The 22,568-nt window shown below is 41.4% G+C and overlaps 1 protein-coding gene across 1 annotated transcript in view; it reads left to right on the top strand.

Moving 5' to 3' along the window:
• TGFB2 (transforming growth factor beta 2) overlaps positions 1–21,276 on the top strand; it is a 96,756-nt gene extending 75,480 nt beyond the window's left edge. Inside the window, exons 2-7 of the mRNA XM_072140109.1 lie at positions 1,875–2,038; positions 4,858–4,990; positions 7,081–7,191; positions 9,374–9,551; positions 10,734–10,887; positions 16,088–21,276. Coding sequence (XP_071996210.1) covers positions 1,875–2,038; positions 4,858–4,990; positions 7,081–7,191; positions 9,374–9,551; positions 10,734–10,887; positions 16,088–16,246 — 899 coding nt within the window. The 3' untranslated portion in view covers positions 16,247–21,276. The remainder of the gene's footprint in view (positions 1–1,874; positions 2,039–4,857; positions 4,991–7,080; positions 7,192–9,373; positions 9,552–10,733; positions 10,888–16,087) is intronic.
• Positions 21,277–22,568: the final 1,292 nt, after the last annotated feature.

Genomic DNA, 22,568 nt, shown 5'->3' with positions numbered 1-22,568 from the left:
TTCGGCTGCTTCCTTCGAGGAAACAAGAGACATTTATTTTCTCTTGACTCGCGTTAATCTTTCGATGTTTGTTGCCAACGACGGATTTGCCAACAAGCTTATGCTCGGAAAACAAAACTCTGCCTTACAATTATGTCACAGAAGACTTTTTTTTTCTTAAAGAGCCCAACTATGTTAGTACAAATTTCCCACAATCTTAAAAATGTACATAATGGTGTTAAATTCATCGACGGGAGTCTAGATAAGCTTTGGGTAGTTTGTCAAATAAGGAAGATCTGACCAAGATAGAAGCAGTAAAGCTTGAATGCTTAAAGGCGTATTCCATTATTAATTGATTACCTATCCTTAGGATTGGAGGTCAGCTTAGATTAGCTGGTTGGCCAGATGTCGAATCACTGCTTTTCAGATGTCGATCACCTATTTTATCTATCAAGTGTGTAACAATATACGGTGCAGAGATATCGGTTACTCCCAGGTCTGGAAGCCTTAGAAGATCCATATCTACAAAGTACAAATGTAGGGGCCCATTACAGATATTACATTGAGGCCCAGGAATTTGCATTCAAGGCATCTAATTGATGTGTCTAGTTGATGGAGATAAATTGGTGGTCAATACGGCACCGTAGGTCAACATATCATACTGATGTTGAAGAACCAAGATTGTTGGTTAATAGACATCCATATTTATCTGGGAAAATGAAATACATGATTAAGGACTGGACCCACTGTAGTCTTCTGATTCTGGCTTGGTTCTGAAAACAGGTCGCATATCCATCCAGCCAGCCCCCTGAAAAGACATTGGACTGCAAAAGAAATCCATCTTCTTTCTTGAGTACTATCTTGTAGATGGTCGATTGTAGATGCATCAAAATTGAAATGTTCCTCCACCAAAAAAAGGTAGTGATGACATGTTGGCAGCAATAATTTCAGGACTTGACGAGGACAGTATTTCTTATGTGTTCTTCATTCCATCTCAAGTGTTGGGACTCAATGTCACTGTTTCTTGTGGGTCCGGGAAGATGGATCATTATCGCTCTATGAGCTCATGACATTATGGGATCCACTGAATGAACTGATCTAAGCAGGGATTAATATAAGGTCTCTGCTTCCTGAATTGCTCCCCCTCTGCCTTATCCAGAAGTAATATATCAGGTTATTTCATTTGTAAATGGTTCTCCATGCTGCATCTCACACCTATTTTTAGGTGTCAAATCCACCTCTACAGCAGGTGACTGCGTCCCTAATGTTACCCCACATCTTTCTGCAGGTGCTTCTGCCTGAGGCAAGAGGCTCAACTCGCTTCATGGATGGAGCACCCCTACTTCTCAGCTGTATCTGAACCTGCTGAATTTAGTAGAATACAAAAACTAAGATGAAATAATATGTACACTTTAAGTTGTGGTTTGTCTTGGAAAATCTAAGATGTTTTCGCTAGAAGGAAAGTCTAACCATAAGTAGATCACAGATTGTCCTATTACTAGGACCTCCATTTAAACTCCTATTAATCTCTTTGAAAACCTATAGTGTCAGCTATACTACATCCCCACCACAGGAGTAATAATGAATTGCATAGTGGTTTTTGAAATTAATACACTATCAATGCTGAATCTATGTGCCAAGTCCTCATGGGGAAGATGCATTAATTGTAGCTCTTCTTGTAATCCCTAGATGTGACATCACCATGGATATCATAATTCCACTGCCTTGATGCCAATGGATTTTATGGATGTAGGACAAAATAACAATCAAATTTTCAATTTTCAACACTATATTGATGGTCAAACACCTGTAAAAATCCTGTTAAGATGACTGGTTGTATCAACATATTGTTGAGTTTGTGTAGATATTAACATCGTCTTCTGTATTTTTTGCAGATGCCATCCACCCAAATTATTACAATCCTTACTTCAGAATCGTCCGGTTTGACGTCTCTGCAATGGAGAAAAACGTTTCTAATTTAGTGAAGGCAGAATTTAGAGTGTTTCGTTTACAAAATCCAAAAGCGCGAGTATCGGAGCAGCGGATAGAACTATATCAGGTAAGTAAAATATTCCACTCTCAGGAGAGTTATGGTTTGTCAGAAGGGTCTCCAATTGATAAATGATGACAGATTGCACCACAAAAAGACCCTTAGTGTTGTAGTATTTCCCTACAACATCACCACAGTTATTATAGAGCATTAAACAGAACTAGAGATGAACGGACCCAACGTTCAACTTCGCGACCTGAACATATTGCCAGATTGGCCAATCACAGCCATGGCTAGTTGCCAATCCATTTTCTGGATTGCCTGTTCAGCCACTGATGAAGCAATATTTTCGGATTGCGCCTGAACCTGAACATTGGGTCTCTACACTGGACCTATTGATTCAATAAGCTCAGTCCCCCACATAGTCTTTGTAACGACCTTCCACTTCATGCTAATAGATGAAGACCCTGATTGGAGGACCACTTCTACTAGATAAAAATTATGGATTTGAAACTTGGTCATCAGTGAATGACATAACAAAGCTAGCCATTTTTTAGTCACTATCATGGCTCACACCAACTGGACAATGGCCGATTGGATTGGACATTGATGTCTTGTCTTAATCATTGGTCATTAATGACTTTAATGAGATATCCCAATGGAAATTAGTAAATAGTTTCCAAATACATCTACGGTACATACAGAATTTTAAAAAATTTCACTCAAAATTGGAAAAGGTTAAAACAGTAGAAAAAGGATATTTATGAGTGTCTAGGGGAGACTTTGAAGTCTCTTGAGCTCTCTGCTTTCAGTACTCAACAAACCCCCAATTTTCTTCTGTTCTCAAGTGAGATCTTTAGTGGTTATCTGAATGGATTTTACAGCCATCACTAAACAATACCCATTTGGTGGTATATTTTTCAACAATATTGCATTTCAACACCATTTTTTGACCACCCTTCATGTTCTCCTATGGTAAATTCCTGGATATGGAAGTATTCATTGACTATAGAGAGTTAGGACTCTTAAGGTGACGCTTATTCCAATTCAAGGTGGATTCTTCGACTTGGAACAGTAGATGTTCTACATCTACATTAGTAGATGTTTTTTTACAGGAGACTCCTGGAATTTTGGAAGAGGCAAGGCACAGGGTGACTTCTTGGCCATGCTACTTGTATAACCATCAACATGAGTCCGTTGGATGTTTTCAACTCTCATGATTAACGTTATCAGGTTCTTCTAACCATTAGTTCATGATGGGTGGGCCCTGTGTTACAATTCGGGCCACCAGGACATTCTAGAGCAGTGGTTCTCAACCTTTGTAATACTGTGACCCCGCAATACAGTTCGTCATGTTGCGGTGACCCCAAACCATGTGATTCTCTGCAAAGACGCAATAAAATTGTGGCCTTTGATGGCTTTAGGTGACCCCTGTGTTTTGGTCGTTCGACCCCCGCTGGGGTCGCGAGCCCCAGGTTGGAAACCGCTGTTCTAGAGGTTGTAGTTTGACAGCAGCTTTTGAGTCACAAATTTCAGACCATCGCTCTTCTCCTTCACGGCGTAGGAGATCTTCACGGGATACAAGGGATTAATGTTAGGGCTCCGCTGATGCTTTTGGGATATACGAGGAGATTAGATAATCATAGGACAACATGATTCTCAAGAGAAATCTAAGCAGAGTCGCATGGGGTCAGAGCTCCATGTTGGAGGATTTCTGCCAGATGCTGACATTATCGGAATGTGATCAGATAAGGCTGCGCTTTATGGGAATTTTTCTCAGCAGTTGACATGTGCTAGTTTTCGGTGCTAGTTTTCAAGCTTTTTAGATACTGGGAAGATCTTGGAGCAATCACACGTCTCTGATAAGACAAGAGTTTATATTCACAGATGGGTCAATAGGCAGGATTATACAAACAGAGCTCTGCTCTGGCAGCTGGACCTAAGACAATATTTACTAGAAGAGATAGTAGACGAAAAAAAAATCAGGGATTTACTTTTTTGGAGACATAGAGCAGAGATAAGAGCAATATAACGGACAGATATAATACAAATAGAAGGAGAGAGCGAAAATAACAATGCAAAATCCACTGGGAATCCCATAATCCTGATGATTAAAGGGAACCTGTCATCAGAAATTGACCTAAGAAATTAGTACCAGTATGTTGCCAAGCAGCTGAACACCTTCCAGATTGTGTTTCTTTCCTGGCCCAGTGTGGTGGCTTCATCCAGAAAATCAACTTTGAAATGAGATGCAAATTGATTGTATAAAGTCAAGGAGGCGATGCTTTTAACACTGAAGTCAAGCTCTCTCTTCCTCAGAAAGCCCCCTCTTCACTGTAATTGATGGTCCTACATCCTGAGACAACATTAACCAGATCTCTTGAAGTCCGATGCATGATGTCAATCACAGAGGAGGAGATGTTCAGAGCTTCCCACCTTGACTTCAGTGTTAAACTCTCCGCCTCCTTGACTTGATACAACCAATTTACATCTCACTTCAAAGTCTATTTTCTGGATGATGCCACCACGCTGGACCATGAAAGAAAGAAAAACTAGAAGGTGTTACATTGTTTGGCAATATTCTGGTAGTGGTTTATTAGGCCAATTGCTGATGACAGGTTCCCTTTAAATCCTATTTCATATTCTACAATAAGAAGGCAATGAAGTGTTGATGAGGTGTGTCTGCGGGACCCTTGCTGCGAGCGTCTTCTCCACTTCTCTATTGTCCGAATGTTTAGATGTTTGACTATTCTATCCATTTTTGCTACTTAAATTTACTCTGTCCCATTCAAAGGGAAACATAAAAAATCATATCTAAGATTATTGTGCGATAAGGGTATTGTATTTGCTGCGTCTTACATCTTTTTTGGGGGCTTCTTTCCATACAGATTCTAAAATCCAAAGACTTAACGTCACCGATGCAGCGCTACATAGACAGTAAAGTTGTGAAAACGAGAGCGGAGGGGGAGTGGTTATCATTCGATGTGACCGAAGCTATAAAAGAATGGCTCCGTCACAGAGGTAAGGAGAACCCCTCATCATCTGTTTGTGGAGGCCCTTCCATTGTTTGGCCATGGACCTCTTTGAAGCATATGGACCTATTCTATGAATAATGGTCCTCAATCACAGGAACTATTGGTACAACTGGCCTTCTATAAGCCTTAAATCTATTTGCTGAGGTCCATAGATCTTGACCTGAAGTTTCTCCATGTACTACACTTAAGTCCTAATTTAAGGGAATTTTATGTTTTGGTCCTACTCAACACAATAGGGTTAATGCTTATAAAATCTTGCCCCAAGCAAAACGTGTTCTTACTAAGCCTTGCCCTAATTCTTCTCGAGGGGATTGGTTGTCATGAGGCCCTGCCTTTAAGAGGACCTGTCACCCACTAAATCCCCCAGGCTCTGCCCAAGTAATAGCAGTGTTAAATTGCTAGCTTTGTCGGAACATACCAATAAAGCTAGCAAACACTGCACTACATAGCGCTCCGAATGCTGGACTAAGCTTACAGCGGTGAAGCTGTGAAGATGGGAGCACCTTGGACCACCCCCTCATGAATACGCCGGACCACTGTAAGCTTGGTCCGGTGTTTGGCGGCTATGTAGTGCAGTGATTGCTAGCTTTATTGGTATGGTCCGATAAAGCTACCACAGTCCCGGTGCCTGGATCTATGAGTAAGTGACCCTGGTTTATCATGATCTTGATGGTAGATTTCCTTTAACTTTGCTCAAATGGGATTGGCTGTAATAAACCCCACCCCAAATTCTTCCTAAGGTGATTTTTGAAGGGAACCTGTCACCACCCAACCATACTATAAACCCCAAACAGTACTTTCTAGATTACTGTAGTGGTATTTCCATGGTTCTTTTATGCATTCTGTAAGTTGCAGCTTTGTCCCAAAATACACTTTTATTCGTTAAACAAAGTAAAGCTCTCATGGGTGCTGTGCCCGGTAAGCCCATCCCATCACACGCCCTTGGCACTGCCCCCTGTTCATGTCACTGCACCCGATTTTGAAATCTCATGCGCATGCGCAACTAGTGTGCGAGAGCCAGCCAGCTATGCACGTCGGGGCACACCCGGGGACAAGCCGCACAGAGCCGCAATAACAGGCGCACTGCACAGTAACAGATTTGTCAAACTGGAGCGCAGTGACGTGAATAAGAGGCATGTGGAGGGGGGTATACTGGGCACATTCGCCTTAAGGGGGCAGGAGAGCTTTGCTGGTCTCCCTCCTCCTGCTCAATTGGATGGATCAGAGAAACCGGGCCGAATAAAAGTTTATTTTGGGACAAAGCTGCAAAGTACAGATTGCACAAAGGAACCATGGAAAATCAATTGCAGTAGGTACTGTGGTACCGTGAGGGGTCTGTAGTGGGGTTCTGTGTTGACAGGTTCCCTTTAAAGAAAATCTACCTACACCATACACACATTTCCAGCTATGCACAATGTGCGTGCCTGTGCACACTGTGCGTGCCTGGTGATCCAGGATGGATCTTATCTTTATTATCCCTGAAATCTGCAAATTTTGGGAGAAATTACATTTTTAAAAATATGTAAATTTGGCTCCAGGATCCTGTGTATGTAACTGTAGTCTATTCTTTCTCTGCCTGCATATAATTATGCACACACCTTGCAGGTATTTATTCCCTCCCATTCTGCTGCCCATGCACAGAAATTTCTGCACATGCGCGTCCGGTATCTGCATCCGGAAGTGCTTCACTTCTCTGGCTCTCGGGCAGTGGAAGGGGAGGGAGGAGGGGATAAACACCTGCAAGAGGCGGAGCAAGAAGGGGCTACTGTGACATACACTGTAGCCCCTGAGCCTAACTTACATTTTTAATATTGTTATTTTTCCAAAAAGCGCCAATTCCAGGCATAATGAAGGTAAGAGCCTGGATCAGCAGTCACACACAGACATGTACGTGGGCTGAGATTTAAATATATTATATGGTCCTGTTAGATTTCCTTTAAGCTCTGCCCCTACTAAAGGTTTATCTTTCATCCCTGCCCAAAGGTTTGATGATCATTAAGCCCTCCCAGAACAATCATATTCTGTACAAATTCCCCTACATGAATATATTAAATTCCAATTTTTTTTGTTTTACAGATCGGAATCTTGGATTTAAAATAAGTTTACATTGTCCTTGTTGCACCTTTGTCCCTTTCAATAACTACATCATCCCCAACAAAAGCGAGGAGTTGGAGACCAGATTTGCAGGTACGTGGAAGCTTTGGGATGATAATGTGTATTGGCAGATATTGGGGGTTCTCTTTTATACAGTCACATGGTGGTCACCTCTAATACAGTTGACCGGCCAATGTCTGTACAATCCTTTCCGACACATTTCCTGCCTTTTGAGGACCTTTCCTTGTCGTGTCCCTACTACTGCACATATTCATACTCTATGCTGATACTTGGTAATAGGTGTCAAAGTGATAAGAAGCGGCATGAGGCAGATCCTAAGGAGGCACATAAAACTGTGAGCTCTTTAAAGGACGTACCATGAGTTTAGTGATGTTAGATGTGTCCTAGTAAGAAGTTCCCGAGGAACATCGTTCCATAGAACTGCTTTTATTATAACTCTATAACCTGCAATCTTGGAAATATAGAGTTACAAAAATTAAGCAAATTAGTCAGGGGCGCTCAGACTACGTCACCCGAGCACCTCAGGGAGCCTAGTATTTTAATGTATGCACACCCTTCATAGTGCTAACTGTCCTGGAGTTTCTGCGCCCCCTAGGCTCCCTGAGGGGCTCGGATGAGCATACAGGCTAAATTGCATAACTTTGTATTTCCGAGATCGTGGGATATAGAGTTATAATAAAAGAAGACCTGAGGAACGTTCCTACTAGGACTCATCTACCATCAGTAAACTGATGTCTTTTAAATCAATACAGACCCCAGACCCAGACTCATAGATCAGTTCTCTAATGTAAATACAGACCCAAAGTTGGACTACAAAATAAATGCAGACCACAGACTTGAACTCTTAAAAGAATACATACCCAAGACTGCACCTCCTTAATAATAACCGGCATCTATACCCCCTAAATAAATATAGAACCCGAATCAGACTCCCGAAAGAACTTCTGAATTAATATCAATGCCAGAATCCCACTTAAAGGGAACCTGTCAATAGGTTTGGGGTCCCTAAACCACCAGCATGCCAAGTAGGATCCAAAACCTTTTTATGTTCCTGGGTCAGTGGTTGCATTTCAAGATTCCAGGTGGTAAGGGTTACAGAAATTTTCAATTTCTTGTTCCCCTGGAACTTGCGCACCCAAGGCCAGTATATCTTGCTTCACTGAATATGCGCTTGTACAGAGCATACGCAGTGAAAAATGGTAGACTATGTGCCAAATGTTCAAGTCGGATTTAAGTCGTCTTTATCACCCTGGAATTTGGTGAACCAGTCACTAACCCAGGTGAGGTAAAAAGGTTTGAGGCCCTAATCCTCAGATGTATGAATAAGGAACCCCAAACCTACTGACAAGCTCCCTTTAATACAGATCCTACACAAGGCTACATTTATTTCAAACCCAAGACAAGTCTCCTGTTTTCATTCAGACAACAAACTAATCTATCGCCCAAAAATATACTCCACATTTTCAAAAAGAGAAGCCCGAGACTAGATGTGACCTGATAGCCAGGTTCTGATTTGGTGTTCGGAACCGCCTGGCCCGGACATATTGACGTATTAGCACTTGCCATGACTATGAATGGCCAGGGGGACACCCAGGGGACCAACATTGGGGCTCATTTACTAAGGGTCCGCGGAGCGCATTTTCGTTGGGTTTCCCGACAATTTCTGTTTTGCGCCGCATTGCGTTGGGGATTGTGTCGCACGCCATCGGATTTTGGCGTATTGGCGTCGGCTTGCACACGACAGAAATCGGATTCGGACAACGCGCAAGATTTGACATTTAGAATTGTGTCGCAAGACATGCACTTACAAGCACCGGGAAGAAGAAGGTGAACTCCGGCGGACCTCGGCCGGGAAGCGACGGAAGCAGGAACTCGGGCGCACTATCTTCATGAATCGTGCCGGACTTCATCCTCATCGGACTGTCCGTATTGGGGATCGCGACAGGAGCGGGTAAGTAAATTTGCCCCATTGTGTACTATAATAACCATAGCTAGTTTCTAGGGGTGTCAATTTGTCGTTTAGGTTGTTTGGCTGCCAATCCACCAATATTTCCAAGTCACACACCCGAACACCGAACCCAACCATCGGGTCCCCTCATCTCTACTTATTATACCTAGATTAATATATAATAGATTTTAAAAAACTTTGCAAAAGCATCATTCATTTATTGGAGCCCCATCATACATCATAGATAGACCGTCGATAGACGCAATATGTGCAGATTGAATAATTATTGTAGTTTCTACATTTTAGGAATTGATGACAACTTCATATATCCCATTCTGGACAACAAAAACCTGAAATTTAGTCAGAAAAAGCAACACAGCCAGACCCCACATCTACTGCTCATGCTGTTACCGTCATACAGACAAGAATCCCAGCAATCAAATCGGCGGAGGAAACGGGCCTTAGATGCTGCGTATTGCTTCAGGTGCGTGCCTAGAGTCTATGATAAAATTACTGACTGATGCAAAGACCTTTTAAAGGGGTTGTCTACATTAGAATCCTTATTTTATAGAACCAATAGTAAGCTGGGTTAATGCCTTTTCAATGTACAACAGAATAGGGCCACTCGGCCGTTTTAACCCTTTAGTACTCTTTAAAATATAGCTTTTAATTCTTATCTAGTTGAAAAAAAAAAAAGAGAACAAAATATATGGAAGGACTATATTGCTGACTCGATGCCGGTTAATTTAAAATTGTCAGAGACTAGAGGTAAACTAGTCTTTGTCTATCAAATTCCTTTAGAAATATCTTAGCTTGTATTACCGTCTATCATTCTTGTTAACATTCAAACTAGGCTGGCTTGCTGCTTTGCTGGCTGCTCTCTATCTCTGGGTTAAAACCTAACGTCGCCCCCCCCTGACATGTTTCGGCAACTAAAGTGGCGTCCTCAGGGGTTTCGGGGCAATAGCAACTTCAGATGCCGTCTTAAAGGCACTCTGTGGGTGTGTGTGGCTCCTCCAATCACTGTCTCCGGTCGGGTGCCACCCCCCCAGCCGCGATTGGTTCCAATGGATCCTGTGTTTTGTGTCTACTGCGTATGCATCAACCCTAATGCGCATCCACGGAGTGTATCACAAATAGACTCTGGTGTGTCCCGTCTTTTTTTTTTAACTAGATAAGAATTAAAAGTTATATTTTAAAGAGCACTAAAGGGTTAAAACGGCCGAGTGGCCCTATTCTGGCCTTAGCAGGGATCCACTTACTTTGGAGCATTGTCCCACCCCTTATCGTTTTTTTTAATTCTCTAGTTAATTAGACTATATGGGATTTATTTATCAAAGTATCATGTTCATCCTTCCCCTTTGTTACACCGAGTGTATCAAGAGGCTCCAGCCACCTTATGTATACAGTGAACATCTGCGCCCATTGCCACACCAGGTGTTGGGAAAGGAACGCCGTGTACCACCCAGTGCGCCCCCCTTCACACCCCTGCACTCTGACTTTGTGTGGAGGGGACGTAAGGTGACACGTGTCCAGAGAGTACATCAGGTTTTCCATTGCCCTATAATGTTTTTGGTGTCCCGTGAGTGGCCAGATGCTTGTCACTTGGTAGGAGACATGACAAAAATGTAATGAAATGTTGAATAAAGTTTTTTTTCCTTTCTAGAAATGTCCAGGACAATTGTTGTCTACGTCCTTTGTATATTGACTTCAAGAGGGACCTTGGATGGAAGTGGATCCATGAACCCAAAGGCTACAACGCCAACTTCTGTGCTGGAGCTTGTCCCTATTTATGGAGCTCCGACACCCAGCATACTCGGGTGAGTCCTTATACTGCAGTCCATTTATATATCTGTTCAGAACCGGCTTATATGAGTGTTCACACTCTGCATCAGCACCACCACTGGATGAATCTTCTAGTGCAGGGGTCCCCAAACTTTTTACGTAGGGGGCCGTTCACTGTCCCCCTCAGACCGTTGGAGGGCCGGACTTAAGTTTAAAAATAAATAGCGGTACATGTGACCGCATCCATAATACACTGGTACCCCCCCTCAATTGATTATTTAATATACTGCACTCCCTTATGAACTATTTTATATATATTGTCCCAATTAATTAATTAATATACTGGGACCTCTCTCCATTAATTATTAAATATGCCTCCCCCCCATTAATTACTAGACTGCCCCTCATAATTAATTATTTCCTACACCACCACCATTAATTATTTCCTATGCTGCCCATCCCCCATTATGTCTTATGCTTCCCCCACCGTTAATTATTTCCTATGCTTCCCCCCACCATTAATTATTTCCTATGCTGCCCATCAAAATTAATTATTCCCTATGCTGCCCCCCACCATTAATTATTCCCTATGCTGCCCCTCATAATTAATTATTCCCTCTACTGCCCCTCATAATTAATTATTTCCTATGCTGCCCCTCATAATTAATTATTTCCTGTGCTGCCCCCTACCATTAATTATTCCCTATACTGCCCCTCATAATTAATTATTTCTTATGCTGCCCCTCATAATTAATTATTCCCTATACTGCCCCTCATAATTAATTATTTCCTATACTGCCCCCCCCACCATTATTTCCTATACTGCCCCTCATAATTAATTATTCCCTATACTGCCCCTCATAATTAATTATTCCCTATACTGCCCCTCATAATTAATTATTTCCTGTGCTGCCCCCTACCATTAATTATTCCCTATACTGCGCCTCATAATTAATTATTTCCTATGCTGCCCCTCATAATTAATTATTTCCTGTGCTGCCCCTCATAATTAATTATTTCCTGTGCTGCCCCCTACCATTAATTCTTCCCTATACTGCCCCTCATAATTAATTATTCCCTATGCTGCCCCTCATAATTATTTCCTATACTGCCCCTCCATCATTAAATATTTCCTATACTGCCCCTCCACTATTAATTATTTCCTATACTGCCCCTCATACTAATTATTTCCTATACTGCCCCTCATAACTAACTATTGGCCCCCGCCCACCACAATCTTTTTACTGCCCTTTTTAATAAAAAATAAAAACCCTGTACTCACCGCAGCGCGTCTTCTATCTTCTTGCCGTGTCCGAGAAGGAAGGGGTGCGCGGCCGCGGGATGACGTCATCGCGCGGCCGCGCAACCTAGTTCATGGAGCGATGTGCGCCGGGGTTGTATTCCGGCCACATCGCTCCAGTAATAGTGCTCGAGCGGCATGAGCTCGAGCACTATACAGTGACGGGCAGGAGCTTCCTGTCCAAAGGACAGAGGCTCCTGCCCGACTGTCGCAGGCTGCGAGGTCCCAGCGCTGCCGCGGCAAACGTCGGGGGCCGGATCGAAACGGTCCACGGGCCGTAGTTTGGGGAACGCTGTTCTAGTGTGTGGTGGTTCTCACAAAAAATCAGCCTTAGGACGGTTGGCCAAGATTAACTTTTGATAACCCATTCTCAGGAAAGGCCATCAATAGTTGGTTACACATTACCCTTCCGTCTGGTTGTCTTCTCATGAATCGGTCCTGAGAAAAGGCTATCAATAGTTGTTCTTTGCCAATCACTTTAAAAGATCTGAAAAGATTAACATTACTAAACTCATAGGAAACCCCTAAAAGCATGTGCCCCATACAGCTGGAATGTTGGTTGTGCATACTTAGCTCTCCATTCACTTCTAAGGGGCTGTGGGACATAGTTGTAGTTGAAGTTCAATAGAGGTAAATGGGCCTTTGACTTGGCCACCAGTCCTACATTCATGTGGGGCAATTTGACCAGTGTCTGCTGGGGTTCCTTGGACCTACCTACATCCACTCCTGGGAAGTAAACCCAAGCAGCCTTAATTCGAGTTCCTCTGGAAAATTTGGATTCTACTATTGTCTTTGGCCAACAAAGAGATCCTCTGGTACTTTGGTGGGACACGCTGACTTTGAGGACTTTCAGGCCCCTATTCATATGGTAGCTTGGAGTTCCACTTATCAGCCGATAAACAACAAGATCTTGCGCTGGGCTTCTGTTAGTTGCAAAGCATCACAAGAGGTTCTCCATTTTTAAATTTTCAATATTATATACCACCACTTGGTCACAAGAATTTGATATTTGTAGCATACAAGCGCGCCTTAGGGGAGTTTTTAGTCCACATGGCTCAAATATATATTGGAACATCCAAAACTTCAGTGAAGCCTCGTTCCTTGCAGTACAGGAAAAATATTCTCAGGAAGTTCAGCTGTCACAAATATCTTTTGGGCATGTACGGTACACAAGACGCCAGCAGGAATGTAACACAACGTGGGCTTTGTTGCGGCACTGAAGAGGTCCTCTGTGTTTGGTTATAAATAGTCAATTGAACCTGTTGGAAAAGGTCACGTTGTGTTTTACTAACCTATTAATGGCATCCTTATAAATCCGTAAGCGCTGCCACCGGGTAACCTATACACTTCCTATAGCCTGTACTATGGGCTGAAAATAGTCTCCTTACTCATAAGGTTTTAAAATATTTTTTTTATATATATTTCAATTTTATATATTTGTTGTTCTTGTCAATAAATGATTTTGTTTGAGGACTTCTTACATGTTACCCTAAGACCTTAAGTACTGATTGTCCCCATAATTACCGTATATACTCGAGTATAAGCCGACCCGAGTATAAGCCGAGGCCCCTAATTTTACCACAAAATACTGGGAAAACCTATTGACTCGAGTATAAGCCGAGGGTGGGAAATGCATTGGTCACAGCCTCCCCAGTATATAGCCTGCCAGCCCCTGCCCCAGTGTATATAGCCTGCCAGCCCCTGCCCCAGTGTATATAGCCTGCCAGACCCCGCCCCAGTGTATATAGCCTGCCAGACCCTGCCCCAGTGTATATAGCCTGCCAGACCCTGCCCCAGTGTATATAGCCTGCTGCTGCTGCCGGACAGATTGCACAGAAGATATACAGGGGTATCGCCGGAAAGGTGAGTTTAGATATATTTATTTTTTTGACTCGAGTATAAGCCGAGTTTGGGTTTTTCAGCACATTTTTTGTGCTGAAAAACTAGCCTTATACTCGAGTATATAAGGTACTACTTTAGTAGTATCATAGCTCTTACTCTGTTCTACATACCGGTTATTTGCATATCCATAAAAAGATGCATTGCCATTTGGGTTTACAGTCTCAGTACTGGTTTGGGAAACATTTTAGACTTCAAAGACCAGAAAGATTATCCTCCATTACAGCTCTAGATATTTTAGAAACCGTCTTCTAAAAATGGCCATAAACATAAGGTTATGTTAGCTAAAAGATCTCCTACCAGACTCCCCGATAACAAATGAAGATCCTCCATGGGATAGATGTCTCATGAATTGGCTTATCTCCTCCGAGATAAAAAAATGTTTGTGCTTGTCGAAATCAAGGTGTCTGATCCTTCTTTTCGGAGAGATGTTGTTCCTCAAAAATCAGGCCCGTCCAACGTCACTTTCACTTGTATGGTCACCTTTAGTGTAGATATGTGAAGGACGAAGAGGTTGAAGAAATTCTGATCACACCTTAAAGAGGTGGCCAGGAGGCTGTCATACACCCTAGTTGGTCGGCCGATTCCACAAAAATCAGGCTCGTCCAACGCTAGTCTCACGTGTATGGTCACCTTTAGTGTAGATATGTGAAGGACGAAGAGGTTGAAGAAATTCTGATCACACCTTAAAGAGGTGGCCAGGAGGCTGTCATACACCCTAGTTGGTCGGCCGATTCCTCAAAAATCAGGCTCGTCCAACATCAGTCTCACATGTATGGTCACCTTTAGTGTAGATAATTGAAGGACGAAGAGGTTGAAGAAATTCTGATCACACCTTAAAGAGATGGTCAGGAGGCTGTCATACACCCTAGTTCAGTGATGGCAAACCTTTTAGAGACCGAGTGCCCAAATTAAAACCAAGACCCACTTATTTATTGCAAAGTGCCAGCACGGAAATGTAATTTGTGATTTATACTCCCTTCTCTGTCACAGCTTTCATTGATAGCAGCACCTGAGGACACCAATAAAGCAGAAAATAGTCCCAGGTACAGCTGTCACTTTAAAATAGCTCTATACACAGTAAGTCCTGGGCTGTCTGGGACTGCAGGAAGATACCTGGAGTCATCTCTGGTGATGGCCTGAGTGCCCACAGAAAGGGCTCTGAGTGCCACCTCTGGCACCAGTGCCATAGGTTAGCCATCACTGCCCTAGTTGGTCGATCGATTCTCCAAAAATTAGGCTCGTCCAACGTCAGTCTCAAGTGTATGGTCACCTTTAGTGTAGATATGTGAAGGACGAAGAGGTTGAAGAAATTCTGATCACACCTTAAAGAGATGGCCAGGAGGCTGTCATACACCCTAGTTGGTCGGCCGATTCCTCAAAAATCAGTCTCGTCCAATGTCACTCTCACGTGTATGGTCACCTTTAGTGTAGATATGTGAAGGACGAAGAGGTTGAAGAAATTCTGATCACACCTTAAAGAGGTGGCCAGGAGGCTGTCATACACCCTAGTTGGTGGGCCGATTCCTCAAAAATCACTCTCGTCCAACATCATTCTCACATGTATGGTCACCTTTAGTGTAGACAAGTGAAGGGCGAAGAGGTTGAAGAAATTCTGATCACACCTTAAAGAGATGGTCAGGGGGCTGTCATACACACTAGTTGGTCGGCCGATTCCTCAAAAATCAGGCTCGTCCAATGTCAGTCTCACGTGTATGGTCACCTTTAGTGTAGATAAGTGAAGGGTGAAGAGGTTGAAGAAATTCTGATCACACATTAAAGAGATGGTCAGGAGGCTGTCATACACCCTAGTTGGTCGGCCAATTCCTCAAAAATCAGTCTCGTCCAACATCAGTCTCACGTGTATGGTCACCTTTAGTGTAGACAAGTGAAGGGGCGAAGAGGTCGAAAAAATTCTGATCACACCTTAAAGAGAACCAATAGGCTCTAACTCATTTTGTGACCTACCGCTTCCAAAGCTTTTGTCCATATATATTCACATTTCCTTTACTAACTTTCTGTTCTCTTTACTATAGGTTCTCGGACTATACAACACTATCAACCCAGAAGCATCAGCCTCACCATGTTGTGTATCTCAAGACTTAGAATCTCTGACCATCTTGTACTATGTCGGAAAGACGCCGAAAATCGAACAGCTTTCAAATATGATCGTAAAGTCATGTAAATGTGGCTAGACCAACCCTAACAACCTGTGTTTTTGTGGGAAAAAAAACTTTTTCAGAGTTAAAAAAAAGCAAAAAATAGGCCTTGATCAGTGTTATATTCTAAAAAAAAAAAAAAGAAGAAAAACGGTACTAGTGTGAACTTTTTGGAAAGATTATTTTTAATAACTGGCAGAAACTATACATCACTGAAGGCTTTATTCTTAGATGTTAATAAAACGTGGAGTGGAACGTTACCCACTATGACGTTCCTGTGTTACAGTAAGAGATTTCGGCCAATTTTTTTATCGATGCCTGCCAGGATCAACCCAGGTCTCCTGAAACTAATTTTGTTGACACATCATTTTTCCTCTCTGGTACTCTGTTGAATACATCATGAGATTTTTCTGGTTTTCCTCCCATGCTTGTGTCACAACCAGCTTTTGAATGGCACACTTTAAAAAAAAAATTAGTTTTTAAATGTTTTTGTATTTCTAGTTGACAACACTATAAAATAGAAAAAAATTAATAAATAAAAAGGTAGAGGTGTATAGACATAGGAGATTTGCCTCACGTAGTTTCCGACCTATTGATACTTTTCTCAATTTTTTTTTTTTCTTAGCATCTTTGAAAAACATAAAAACATTAATATAAAAAAGAAACACTGGAATAATGTGTTAGTGTTATTATGTGAAAGAAGAAAATAATTCAAATGTCCCTCATAGAGAAGTTGTATCCATCCTGGTAACACTCGGTTTTCTCTTCGATTTATTTACAACCGGCCATTTACACTTTGGAAAAAAAAAATCCCTACTTTTGATCAAATTTCTTACCATCACTGCTCTCTAAGTGTAATAAAAGATGGTTTACGATAAAAACTTGGGTCAGATCTAGTGAAAAAGGAATCAGACAAATTGCCCAAGACAAAAATCAAGACGATCTTTGCTTGACCGATTGCTATGGGTACTGCCAAGGTTCTTCATGGTGGAAAAAATTCCCATTTGGCCCAACGCAATCTACGGTATATTTTGTTCAGCTAGAACAATGGCCACCATAAGAAGCCATGTTCTTTTTTTGTTTTTTTGGTCAGCTGACATCAACATCTGATCTGACTATCATCAACATGGGGCAGATGTTGTATCTAGCGGTGGGAAGCTCTTACGACTGTTGAGGTTCCCCCGTTGAATCGACCACTTCTCAGAGTCAACTGCATCTGACTCCATGATTGTAGTTATGATGGGCCAATTGGCGCTGGGTTGATAGGTCATCCGTTATGATGAACTAAATTATCCACAAAGATGACCAGATTATGGGTCATCCTCGATGAAAATGTACCCATAGCATCCAATCAGAGCCTGTTATTTTCCAACGATATCGAATATTCTAGTCCATTGCCTACCCTATTCTGTTTTTTACCTTTGCCTTTGTTTTAGAAATGTCCTCTTACATCTAGCTAAGGAGTAAGGATCTTTATATCTGTGACCCTATACCCAACCAAAATTATCAATTTCCCCAAACTGAGTCGTTGACTACATCCTTCTCTGGAGTCTTTTGAGGCATTTTTCTATGAACGAATTCATGTAAATTTCATTTATTAAACCAGTGAAATATTTAATTATTAGTGGTCTAATCAACAGACCTTACTATGATGCTGTATAGCTATGCTATATGTGTTTGTTTTTGGGTATATGTAATTGTACCGATAGTATTATAATGGGGGGGGGGGGGGGGGGTTGGAGGCGCTGTGGAGCCAACATTATTTGGAAACTTCTGTAGATCTCCGTTGTAAACATTGAAAACCAATAATTGTGTTCATTATGTGTTAAATGTACAATCATACCATATTTTTATACTCTGTACAAATGTCAGCTATAGCATTCTTTTTCATTTACCGTTAGGGCACTTTTTGATTGCTCGAAAAAATTGATGATTTTCTGTGTAGCTGGCCAGTATGAGCTGAGTCCTGTACATTGACTTGCACTAGAATACATATTTTATGTTACTACATCTTGCTCATAGTCACGCCGTAAGCTACCTGGACTTTTTTTTATTTCTTTTTACATTCTGCATGTTACCAAACTGTACAAAAAAAATTTTTTGACATTTTTTTTTTTAATGGTAATGCAATTGAGATTTGTTGGCTTTACTCTGTACATCTTAGGGTCCACATTGTTGTAATGTGGAATCGGATCTAAATTTTTAATCAATGTTACCCCAAAAACATTTCGTGCAGAATAGAAAACGTTACGTTTCGCAACACCGAATCAATTTAATTGAGAAAATTCGAAAGCTTAGAGTAAATATAGGTGTGCACATAGCTGGGGTCTACAGACTCGCAACGATTTGTAGTCGTAGTTGTTTATATTATTGTAAATTTATGGGTTTCACTTCATAAGTTTAGGAAAACAGTAGTGCTTGACCCAAGAAGCCTCGTCCATGTGTCTGATTTACCATCCCAAACCCAATAAATCTAATTTACCTTGTCCACTATGTAAAAATCCCCATTTCTGACTTTTTTATCACTTTTCTACCCGACACACCATTTTGGGCTTCACAGGGCGTTTCAGTAGTCCGCATTTGCTATAATCTTCACTAGGAAACCATGGCAGACCATGCCTGAAATCTCCACCATGACTGACCTAGTAAAAATTTAATTCCGGGTGCTAGGCCGGAGCCACTTTGAGTATCTGGCAATCTGGACGCCGGTGGCTCACACCGGCACATTTATCATACGCTGGTGCTAAGTGCTTCGGCGTATATTATTCTAAATTAATGGGTTTCACTTCATAAGTTTAGGAAAACAATAATGCTAAACCCAAGAAACCTCGTCCAAAGCCTTGTCCCCTATGTAAAATGCTCCATTTCTGACATTTTTGTCAGTTTTCTACCCGACGCACCATTTTGGGCTTCACAGGGTGCTTCAGTAGTCTGCATTTGCTATTGTCTTCACCGGGAAACCATGGGATACCACACCTGAAATCTCCACCACGACTGACCTAGTAAAGATTTCATCCCGGAAGCTAGGCTGGAGCCACTTTGAGTATCTGGCAATCTGGACGCCGGTGGCTCACACCGGCACATTTATCATACGCTGGTGCTAGTTGCATGATGGTGCCCCTGCCCTCTTGGCTATAGACAGTGCACCGGCCTACTGTACAGCCTGGCACCGCAACTTTCCTGCCCAACTTGCATAAAGGGCGGAGAAGTCCTGGCTTTGTACCGGGAATTTTGAATAGACTACAACGTCTGTTTTTGGGCATACAATCCATGATAAATCCTCCCCAATGTATTCCCCCTCAATGTCTCCCATAATTTTTTTAATGGGGGTTTAGAACATTGAAACAGAATTAGGAAATTAATTGTTTACATTTCTTTAATTTATAAATTAGATTTGTGGCTGAATTTCTTTAAGGGGTTGTTTAAAAATTAGCACCAATCCACAGGTGAGATCCCACAGATCACAAGAACCCCAAATTAATGGAGCAGCCAGTCACACATGTGCGCTGTCCCCCCCCCCCCCCCATTCATTGTCTATGGAACTGATGGAGATGGATACGGTGCTCGACTATCCACCAGTGCCATAGAGTTGAATGGAGCAGCAGGATGTATGTACAAACGGCTGCTCTGTTCATTTAGGATACAGTGGGGTAACAACAGAAACCCTCACAGACCAGCAAGTTACCCCCTATAATAATAATAATGATAGAAATAATTCCTTTATTTATATAGCGCACACAGATTACACTGCGCTGCACAGAATTTTGCCAAATCCGTCCCTGTCCCCTACCAGTATCTTTTGGAGTGTGGGAGGAAACCGGAGGACCTGGAGGAAACCCATGCAAACACAGAGAGAACATACAAACTCTTTGCAGATGTTGACATGGGTGGGACTCGAAACCAGAACCCCAGCGCTGCAAGGCTGTAGTGCTAACCACTGAGCCACCATGCTGCCCATCCTGTCAATCAGCAAGTTCTATGGACACGGCCTAATTTGTTGTGACTGGACAACCCCTTTAAGTCATAAAAGTTAAAAAGTATAATTCTTCAAAATTCCATTTTCAGTGAAATATTTATATTCTATTTTCTACTAAAATTCTGAATTTTTTATGTACAGCAAATGCCCAATAACTCTCGACATTACCGAAATACATTACGACGTATCAGCTCATGTTATTACACTCTACAAACTACAGTATGCTCCGGAAAAACAAAACAAAAATTATTATTTCTTCTCAACTCTGTAAATAGTTATAAATATGAGCAGGAAACAATGTGTAAGTGATTTTATTTTATTGTCTTTTTTTATCTGTTGTTTTTGTTTTTTTTAAATTTTTATTTTTTGCTAGGAAGGTGCAGTGACTACGCCATTATTCCAATAATTTCAGTGTAAAATATTTTATAAAGGGCCGAGAGGCACCATATAAACAAGTAACAACCTATAAAAGGTGTATTTAATTTTTAATTTTTTTTTTTAACATGAACTTTTTTTAAAAACAAAAATTAAAAAAATATATATATTATTGACTTCACCATTCTTAGAAGTTTTTGTTTGGCTTTCCAGGAAATACGCCAAGTTTTCAGTAAAGCAATTTTGAAGGGTTGAGATGATTAAAGGGAGAAGTCAATGAGTAATGGTTACTGGTGGGATTTTGGATAGCAAAGGCTTCTTTATTTTGCATGTCAAACCCATTACCCTGCGGTAGACGCAATTAAATGTGAGCGAAATGGATTTCTTCAAAAGTGCATTGTTTAGTCAAAAAAAAATTATTTTTTTTTCACTTACCACTTCTGAATTTCTGTGTTACCATTGGAATTAGGTTTATTTTTCTCTTTTATAATGTGTTGTTTCAAAAAAAAAACAAAAAAAAAGTTTTGGTTACATTTTTTTTTTTCAAAAAATTCTTTTTTTTTTTAAATCAACAATACACCTGTATAGACCGTGTAGGGAAAGAAAATATACAACCAGTTCAGCTGTATTTTTGACTGATTTATTCTGTATTTTAACACTTTGTATGTTTGTTTTCGTGGTGCTGTAGTGGTAAATAAATTATTTCAGTTGTAAAGTTGTGTCTTTTATGTTTTTTTTAAGAAGAAATCTCTAAGAACGGCGTACATATACATCCAAATCCCAGAATACTTTAAAGTAGAACTGTAAAGAGAAAAACTTTTGCCTAACTTATTAGCTATCTTCAGCCGTTTGCCTTCTAGCAGGGATTTTACCTTGTACCTCCAGGCTGCTCTCCCTGCCTTTGTGTCACATGCTCCAGCCTCAGTGACCTTAGCTGATGTCGCAACCAGGAAGTTCCGCCCACTTCAGAAGAAGCTGAGAGGATAGAGCTGATATATATACCAGGATGTATCTCAGGATAGGAAGAAGACAGCAGCAGGATACAGGTATTAGAATTGTTGTCAAATGCTTTCTCCAGCATTGGTCATGGGAATCCATATCTAGATGCTGGAGAGGAGTAGAGGATGGGTGGCATTAGGGGCACTAGGAGAGGTGCGTACTCCTGAGAATATCAATCTCGATCATTCCTGGCAGCATGTAAAAAAACACAGGACCTGGGGTGATGTACTAGGCATGTGACTGACCACATGCTTCAGGTCTTCCAATAACAAACATGCCGCAGTCGGGATGGAAGTCTTTTCCTTCCCCAGGAATGGTATGTAGCAGGGCTGTTTGTGTTTGAAAGTTTGAATGTGGCAGAGATGTATATGTATAAAAGTGCAGATGCATGCACAAATAAAGACAGAGCTTAGGCTCCCCATCAATTCTAGTGAAAGGCTATCAGATCCTACACACACAGCACAGTGTGTACACAATGAATCCTCTTCAAACAGACCTCATTGCACAGTAAAGAAGTGGTCTGCAGATAGGAGGCAGCTTCCATATAGTATAATAGCAAAAAAAAAATAAAAAATCAGTGAATTAATTTAAAAAAACAGTCTGTACAAGAAATACTGATTATGTGCCCTGATTAACTGCTCTGCCTGTGCAGGTTCATGTGCATGTCCTCAGTGCTCTGGCCTCAATGCCCTTAGCTGATGTCACATGCAGAAAGTCCCGCCCACTTCAAGAGAAGCTGAGACAATTTTACAGATGTACATGAACTGGACTGCTAATTTTGTTGAAAGATGAGGTACACTTTATAGGGGTACATTTTTTAATACAATAATTGCTTTTGCTTGCAATATGTGATCATATTAGATCGACAGGATACAACAACCCTGATCATCAGCTGTCTGAAGAGACTATCAAGAAAAGGACCCCTTAGAGTCATTTCATTGAATCAGGCAAATCTGCACAGCGGCAGTAATTGGATCTCTAAAGAATTACCAGAATATCTCCTTAAAA

Source organism: Engystomops pustulosus, chromosome 3 (genome assembly GCF_040894005.1).
Source record: "Engystomops pustulosus chromosome 3, aEngPut4.maternal, whole genome shotgun sequence".
Lineage (NCBI taxonomy): Eukaryota > Metazoa > Chordata > Amphibia > Anura > Leptodactylidae > Engystomops > Engystomops pustulosus.
The sequence above is the reverse complement of the archived record's forward strand: the minus strand, read 5'-3'. Positions and strand labels throughout refer to the sequence as shown.